Source organism: Sinocyclocheilus rhinocerous, unplaced genomic scaffold (genome assembly GCF_001515625.1).
Source record: "Sinocyclocheilus rhinocerous isolate Xijiao unplaced genomic scaffold, SAMN03320098_v1.1 scaffold898, whole genome shotgun sequence".
Taxonomy (NCBI): Eukaryota; Metazoa; Chordata; class Actinopteri; order Cypriniformes; family Cyprinidae; genus Sinocyclocheilus; species Sinocyclocheilus rhinocerous.
The window spans coordinates 989,643-998,296 of NW_015652144.1; the positions used below are offsets into that span (position 1 = coordinate 989,643).

Below are 8,654 nucleotides of genomic sequence, written 5' to 3' on the forward strand. Positions count from 1 at the left end.
ATAGATACACATACACACACACACACACACATATATATACACATATACACACACACACATATATATATATATATATATATACACACACACACACACACATATATGTTAAATTTATAAATATTTTTGAAATATTTTAAAGATTTAATATCTTTTTATTTATTATCCACAGTCCACACAGAAAATCATTGAACTCAAAATCTATTTTAAACTTGCCAATAAACCACTTTTTTTTTAATTTTGGGCAAAAAAAATAAATAAAATAAAATAAACATAAAACTAAAACAAAGAAAAATTGTCGTAAAATGAATACAATTTTTTTTATTGTTTGAATATATTTAGTCAGATAAGAACTCCTTTGTACAGAATTTGTCAGATTTTCTTGCTTACACTGAAGCTTAAGATGCTCGTAGGAACATCTCAAGTTATGCTGCAGAACATGAACATCAGGTTTTGTTTATGTGAGGTTCAGTGCTGCTGCCATTGATTCAAAAAAGGGACAACCCAAATATAATGCCATTCTGCAATACGTGTACATTTTTAATTCAACTTTCCAGTTTGAGAGCGTGATATGACAGTGTTTTCACACTAGATGGCAGTAGTGCTGCTCTCACATGATCCAGATACATGAACACCGTTTATAAACAAATGCTTCTAATGACTTTGTTATAAACATACAAACATTATTTACAATGCAGGACTTTATTTCATAACCCAAGTCTTCAAGTTTCATTACAGGTGCTTAAATTAATTTACATACAGACTCTTCTCAAAGAAATTATGCAAATCTCAGAAAAAAATATTTTAATAAATACATGTTCCCTTTTCATAAATAACAAGAATAATAAACCGTTTCAGTTTTAAATTGGAATAAATAACTACATTAACATATCTGACCAGCACAACAAATCCATGATGTGATATGATAAAACAACGTACTTGTTCCAATTCACTGCTCAGAACTCATCTACCATTTATACTATTAAAATACTTTTTAAAATCTTTTCAACGTGATTTTTCTTACGTTCATGTGCGTATTTGGTTATAGGAGCGTTCAAAAGCTCCCAGAGTTCAAGTCAATGGAGTCAGGTTTTCAACATTCATTCATGCGCTCTGTTTCTCAACAGAGATTCATGCACTGTGGTTTGTCAGTCATATTTCTTGCAGCTTCTGGAATGGATTTTGTAAGTACAATAATGACGTTGTAATACTTTTAAACAAATAAACTATACGGAGGGCTGGTGTGGTGGAGTAAACACTGAAGCTGCCAACAGCCACAGGTTCTGGATCAGAAAACCTTTTTGTAACTTTAAAACGGACACTTCGAGAGTTTTGGTTTCAAGGTTTGCATCACGGGAAACTTGCATGCAGAAGGAAGGCTTACGGTAAGAGTCTTTGAAATGATCATTTGGTCTTGTCGTCCAGTCCACTCTCTGCTCTCAGAGCCTGACTGCTGGCAGAGATGAACCTGATCCAGTGCTGAAGATCCTCTGAAATCTCAGGGCAATCCACCTTCAGATCAGAGACACATATACTGTATGTTAGATCAACAGGAACATACCTCAAAGAAAACCACGGTATTACCATATTACACGTCTAACAATATGATATTATCAAAGTGTCTTGAAATGATTACCATGTTCATGGTAAGCCAAGGAGTGTCATGGTATTACCATGCTACTGTTTGTTAGGGCTGTAATGCAGGGGTTTTCAAACTAGGGTCTGAGGACCTACAGGGGGTCCGTGGAAATGTTTAGAGAAAAACAGTGTAAAAATTTGTAAAATAAACAAATTAATAATAATAATAATAATAACAACAACAATAATGATAGTAATTATTATTATAAAGAAATAAAATTGAAATAAATACATTTTATTAAAATAAATAAAATATACCTAACAATACAGTATAGTACTACTGAGTAGAAAAAAATAGTAGTATAATTATTTTTAAAATAATTTTTACACATATGTATAATATACATTTTTAACTGTATTAATTGGGTCTTCAGAGGGTCCAAAAAATAATTAATTAATTAAGTAATTAAATAGTACATCAACAATAATAATACATACTTTAGTAAGATGAATGTAATAATGTAGAATAATAATTGTCCAAATTATATATTTTTTTACATATATTTATAATATTAATTTTCACTGTATAAAAAGGTGTCTTTATACATTAATGCATTAATGTAAAGTACTACAGTGAGTAGAAAAAAAACATAATTAATCTTGTGCACTACAACTAAATATTTTCAAACTAATATTTTACACAAATTTATAAATATTTTTTTACATGATAATATACAACTGCCTTTTAAATTTTAGAATGGGGCATGAATAGGCATGAGAATGAGCATATTTGGGGGTCCAAAAAGTAACAAGTAAAAAATAAATAAATAAGATTACAATAAAATTAGTCTAAAATAAATACAATACACATTTCAAATAAATAAACAAGTAAATATACAAGCACAAACATTTAACACTACATTACTATATTTTAGGATGGGGCTTTCTTGCACAGGGATGAGCATATTTGGGGCTTTTAAAAGTAAAAAAAAAAAAAAAGAAAAAGAACTTTAAAAAACTTTAATGCACAAAATGCATAAGCACATGATGCACTCGATATAATGCATACCTTCCTCTTGCAAAGGTGATCCAAGATCCTCTGTGGATTTCCGCGAATGACATTCTGCCTGCACAGCATGACAGCAGAAACGAACCCGTCTGTCTTGGACACGAATCTCTGCTCCAGGTAGAAGGACTTCTCGTCCCACGCCACGATCCGCGTGCGCAGCTCAAAGGCCTCGCCGAACGCCAGCGAGCGCCGGTAGCGGATGGTGGTGGCTCCGATCAGCATGGAGGCGTCGAGCGCACGCGCCGCCAGGAAGAGCCCGTTCCGCGTGCAGTACGCGTAGCGCGCGAAGTCGCACTCGCGCAGATAGCGGGCGTTATTCATGTGACACATAAAGTCCAGGTCGTGGAGGAAAACCCTTCCGTGAACCACCTGCTCCGCCAGAACGTCTCGAACCGGACCCTGGAACCAGGACTTGATCACCATCCACGTTGCTCTCAAGAAGTACCAGACGTCAAAACTGCCGAAGAGAAGCAGAGAGCCGGACACAATCCACAGCAGCATGATTCTGTTACACAGTGAAGATTATTCATTATTCACATCATGGATAATTCATACAGATCACGTGGAGACGCAGAACTGGGTTTCTATGGTATTAACAAGTGCTAAAAACAACACGCAGGACATCATTGCATCTTTTTAAAAAATATATAAATTTAGATATATTTAAAAACAGCTATGGAAATACCTCACATCATTCATTCATATCGGAAATGAATAAAAAAAATCAACGTTTAGATTAAATATCAGATGTACATGTAGATCATAGACAAGGTGGTGCAACGAAAAATCTATCCTAAGTAGACCGGTTTGAGTTTTAATAAACGACGTGCATTTATCAGTGTTCATAATCATATTGTCAAATATGATATTCTTGTTACTCACGCGATTGACACCCGCAAGACACCGGCTTCACGCACTTCCGCACAGACAGAAACTGCGCTCTGATTGGTTTGACGAGGCCACGTGACAACGTCAGCAGGGCAGGCCGCCATACGAACGGCGTGACGCCAGAATTCCATTACCGCTTCCAAAACAAAATTTTATTTAAATACATTTTCTAAATGCAAACCTCTTTTTTGAGATTCAAACTTGAAATGAAAATGTCTTTTGAATCTCTTCAGAGAGAATTCTCTACAAACTTAAAAGCAATAAGAGCAATGGCTTTGCTAAAGGACTTGGCACTGGACTGAAAGACTGAAAGACCCTGGACTGTTGTTGTATTGTTATGATTTGACAATGATGACAATTGTTATTGTTTTTAAAGCATTCAATAAAGTAGTTATATATTTGTTTGAACAGATACTTTTTTGCTGCTACTTGGATGTGTTGGAATAATTCCCAATTCATTGTATACTGAGGCATGTTTTTTTTAAATACATTTAAGCAGTAATATATTATTTTGTGTAGAAGTTATTACAGAAATTAGAAATTACAAAGATATATCATTTAATCCATTTCAATCTACCAAATCTTCTGATTTGTGCATTAGGACAGCCAAAAATATAAAGAGAAATAGTTATCTCAGAATAACAGGATTAGAAAATGGAACTTAAATTACGCATATTGCATAAGTGGCATAGTTGTTTTATTTATTGTTATTGTTTTGTTTCCCTTTCTATTAATGCTTCACACTCCAGTCAAGTCAGTGGCAGTAATACACAATTAAAAAAATCTCTTTTTAAAAAAATTGTTTCTACATATTCTCAATCTTACAGTATGCACAATACATAATGCAGCATGAATCAGACTTTTAGATCACAGTTTTATTTTGCATCAGAGTGTCCAAACACCTGAGACATTAATGCATGTGCATCAGAATGTTCTTGTGTTTTTGTAAACCAGTGTTTGAGAGTTCATTTAAGGCAGTGAGTCGTCATTCGCTCTTTTTATCATCGAGCTGACTTTCCCCCCTGAGGGCTTTACTGCTGGCGGAGATGAACTTGATCCAGTGCTGCAGGTCTTCAGGAAATTCTGGCACTTCAACCTACAAAATCAGTTCATAAATGTCAGGCTTTAGTGTTTTTTTTTTTTTTTTTTAAAGGGAATTAATATTCGATTGGACCAACATGTAACTTTATAAAAAAATTTGTGAACCATTTCTTTAACCCTCTGGTTTTCCTTCTTCCCTAAGTGACAACAAGCTTAACTTTTTTCATGAAATAAATGTACTATCAATAACTTTATTTTTTAATTTTCTTTTGCTTTTGTGGGGGATTTCATGGTACTACACACACTATATTCACCTCTAAATTATGTACCATTTATTTCTATTTAAAATAATGAAAATATTAGAAAAAGCTAATACTAATATTATTAATATTAATAACTAATACAGCGTTTATATAGGGCTGAGTGCTCTTTATCTGCTTATAAAAATATTTTCAGACATAATTAATTACTTTTATAAAGTTGCATTTGGATATATATTTAGACATTATCAAAGACTACTTCACGGAGTCTGATTTGTAGATTGAACACCAAAAAATAGCTCTGTATTTTCACTTTTTTTTTTTTAAGATGACTTAGCCTTTTATGGAAGCTCTTTTCGGCTACGGAATAAAATAATTTAAAAAGTAATTGCAAGTTTTTAACTCACAATTCTGAGAAGAAGAAAAAAACCATCAGAATTGTGAAATCCTGCAAATGCAAAAAAGAAAAAAGAAAAAAAGAAGCTGTAATTACCTTTTTTTTACTGAAATTCTGAATTCTCAACATTATTTCTTGAAATTCTAAATTTTATCGGAATTGTGAATTTCTATCATGCAATTCTGCATTTACAAACAGACTTTCATAGCCTTTTTGAATCATGTCCACATTTTTTTGTGTGTTTTTATAGCAACTGCCACAAATGTCAAAAGATTGTACCATTCCAATGTCAAATTGGAATTTAAAAGGCAGTTGTATATTTTCATGTAAAAAAATATTATTTATAAATTTGTGTAAAAGATACAAACCTCTGCTCCAGGTAAAATGACTTCTCGTCCCAGATAACGATTCGACTGCGAATCTCAAACGCCTCACCCACACACAGCGGCCGTCTATAGCGGATGGTAGTTGCCCCAACGACCATGGTGGCCCCTAGAGCTCTTAAAGCCTTGAACACCCCATTGCGGGTGTACAGAGAGAAACGGGCAAAGTCACACTCGCGCAGGTAGCGGGCATTGTTCATGTGGCAAAGGTCAACGTCATGGAGAACCACTCGTCCGCTAGCGGTCTGCTCTGCTGTGATGTCAAATACAGGTGAGAGGAACCAGGCCCGGATCAGCACAACCACTACCCGTAAGTAATACCACACATCCAGACTGCAGAACAGGAGTAACAACACACCCACAATCCACAGCAGTGTGTCCTCCCTGCAATATACAGAAGTAAAATTGAGGCCAGAATAGTAGATACATACATAGTTTCTGTGGATCTTAATTCACCCTTGCACAAATGAATGCCTAAAAATCTCTTAAATCAGAGCAGAAAGTCTTAAATTCATAAAGTCACGGCATTAGGCTAAATGTTGCATGCACTGCAAAAATGAATATCATCATCAGTATTTTTGCCTTGATTTCCAACACAAATATCTAAACATCCTTAAATCAAGATACATTTACTTGAGATGCAAATTGAACATATGAAGTGTTGTTTTCTGAGCAAATTTAAGTGGGTTTACGCTTAAAACAAAAACAAATATTTGTCAGTATGAAAACTTGTCTTCCCTTTGAATTAAACAGATTGTTCTTGTTTTAAATCACAAACTCACTTTTGATCAATTTCTCATGAAACAAGACATATGTGATTTTGCATCTCAAGTTAATGTATCTTGATATAAGAATCTTTAGCTATATATTCGCACTGGATAACAAGCCAAAAATACTGAGGAACAGCATGACTTCTTGACTCTGTGATCACAGGAAAAGTTATTTCCATATTTTAGTGATTTGGTGCAGAGCTATTCAAGTCTAAAGCCATTTATTTTTTCATTTTTTCTTTAAAAAACTGGATTAAAGTATTGGAGATCAGTTGGAAGTTGTATTTTCAAACTGTGAGCGAAGCACTACTAATACAAGACATTTACATTTAGAGATCACATTGGTGTACCGTGTTCCATTCAATTTATTTCCTAAATTTTCATTAATTGGTCTTAAAAAGTCTTACATTTACCTTCTTAAAACCTGCAGTAACCCTGTATATTAAACATATGCCACATCAGCAACAGTGAACAATGACATTATAAACTATTTTAAACTGCATATTTATCGTTACTGCATGTAAGACTATTTGCACTCAGATGTCATTTTTGAGGTTCTGAGGTTTTCAGGGTTTTGCTACAAGCCTCGTTCAAGTAGAACTAGTTAGGCTGGTTTGTGAACACGTTGCAACCTCAGTGGTTTTTGGCTTCTTTTTAAACGTACAAACGTAATTAAACGTGTTTCCAGTATCAGACACCAGAGAATGTATTTTTGGTAAAATGATAAATAAGCTACAACCACAATAATAAGAGAACTCATTCAAGCCTACATTTAGTTTACGCTTGATCTAGTTCACGAATTTAAATGTAATCTCCAACAGTTTAACAACAGTTTGATCTGTTAAAGATAAAGATTTAACGATTACTGAATCGGTGTTTGATTTAGTTTTATTGAACTTCTACTTCTTCTTCACAGAGGTCTCTATCACAGTTGTTGTGTCTTCCCTTTGAATTAAACAGATTGTTCTTGTTTTAAATCACAAACTCACTTTTGATCAATTTCTCATGAAACAAGACATATGTGATTTTGCATCTCAAGTTAATGTATCTTGATATAAGAATCTTTAGCTATATATTCGCACTGGATAACAAGCCAAAAATACTGAGGAACAGCATGACTTCTTGACTCTGTGATCACAGGAAAAGTTATTTCCATATTTTAGTGATTTGGTGCAGAGCTATTCAAGTCTAAAGCCATTTATTTTTTCCTTTTTTCTTTAAAAAACTGGATTAAAGTATTGGAGATCAGTTGGAAGTTGTATTTTCAAACTGTGAGCGAAGCACTACTAATACAAGACATTTACATTTAGAGATCACATTGGTGTACCGTGTTCCATTCAATTTATTTCCTAAATTTTCATTAATTGGTCTTAAAAAGTCTTACATTTACCTTCTTAAAACCTGCAGTAACCCTGTATATTAAACATATGCCACATCAGCAACAGTGAACAATGACATTATAAACTATTTTAAACTGCATATTTATTGTTACTGCATGTAAGACTATTTGCACTCAGATGTCATTTTTGAGGTTCTGAGGTTTTCAAGGTTTTGCTACAAGCCTCGTTCAAGCAGAACTAGTTAGGCTGGTTTGTGAACACGTTGCAACCTCAGTGGTTTTTGGCTTCTTTTTAAACGTACAAACGTAATTAAACGTGTTTCCAGTATCAGACACCAGAGAATGTATTTTTGGTAAAATGATAAATAAGCTACAACCACAATAATAAGAGAACTCATTCAAGCCTACATTTAGTTTACGCTTGATCTAGTTCACGAATTTAAATGTAATCTCCAACAGTTTAACAACAGTTTGATCTGTTAAAGATAAAGATTTAACGATTACTGAATCGGTGTTTGATTTAGTTTTATTGAACTTCTACTTCTTCTTCACAGAGGTCTCTATCACAGTTGTTGTTTTTTTAAAACAGGAACTGCTGTGACAGCTGAGCAAACCTTTGCGAAATCAGTTTCGCATTTACAACGAACGATAAAATGGAAATGAACTACTCGTCGGAACTAAATTAAGAGTTGTGAAAGTGTCAAACAGTACTTACATGTCCACGCTGTGTTACAGTGTTACCAGTTGCTGTTTCACGTCTTTACTTCCGGCTGAACGCACGATGACACGCCCCCTATATATGACGTAACACAAGGCGGTTCGTTATTACATTTATAATAATATTTTGTAATAATTATATATGATATGTTTAATATATATATATACATTATATAATAAAATATTAAGATATTATATGTATTATGAAAATATTT

The 8,654-nt window shown here is 33.7% G+C and overlaps 2 protein-coding genes across 3 annotated transcripts; both read right to left on the bottom strand.

Moving 5' to 3' along the window:
- Nucleotides 1-376: 376 nt before the first annotated feature.
- Nucleotides 377-3,666, bottom strand: LOC107713645 (protein THEM6-like). 2 transcript variants are annotated; one of them, XM_016519216.1, is made up of 3 exons: nucleotides 3,527-3,666; nucleotides 2,645-3,149; nucleotides 377-1,509 (listed from the first exon to the last, which is right to left on the bottom strand). In XM_016519216.1, exons 1-3 carry the CDS (start codon nucleotides 3,661-3,663, stop codon nucleotides 1,402-1,404), a joined length of 750 nt encoding a protein of 249 aa, XP_016374702.1. In that variant the 5' UTR covers nucleotides 3,664-3,666; the 3' UTR covers nucleotides 377-1,401. The 2 variants fall into 2 exon arrangements, with proteins under 2 accessions (XP_016374702.1, XP_016374703.1); XM_016519217.1 differs by having other exon boundaries at nucleotides 3,330-3,609.
- A 1,901-nt stretch (nucleotides 3,667-5,567) lies between these two features.
- Nucleotides 5,568-8,515, bottom strand: LOC107713633 (protein THEM6-like). The gene is made up of 2 exons (XM_016519204.1): nucleotides 8,438-8,515; nucleotides 5,568-5,997 (listed from the first exon to the last, which is right to left on the bottom strand). Coding segments are annotated over exons 1-2 (432 nt in total). The 5' UTR covers nucleotides 8,440-8,515.
- Between the last annotated feature and the right edge of the window lie 139 nt (nucleotides 8,516-8,654).

What these genes read in the sequence shown, in the direction of transcription:
- LOC107713645 (XM_016519216.1), bottom strand. Translation starts at nt 3,663, where the DNA reads ATGGAATTCTGGCGTCACGCCGTTCGTATGGCGGCCTGCCCTGCTGAC. An exon ending in GTCTTGCGGGTGTCAATCGC is followed by an intron (nt 3,150 to 3,526) that starts GTGAGTAACAAG and finishes ACTGTGTAACAG; the next exon opens with AATCATGCTGCTGTGGATTG. An exon ending in ATCACCTTTGCAAGAGGAAG is followed by an intron (nt 1,510 to 2,644) that starts GTATGCATTATA and finishes TCTGATCTGAAG; the next exon opens with GTGGATTGCCCTGAGATTTC.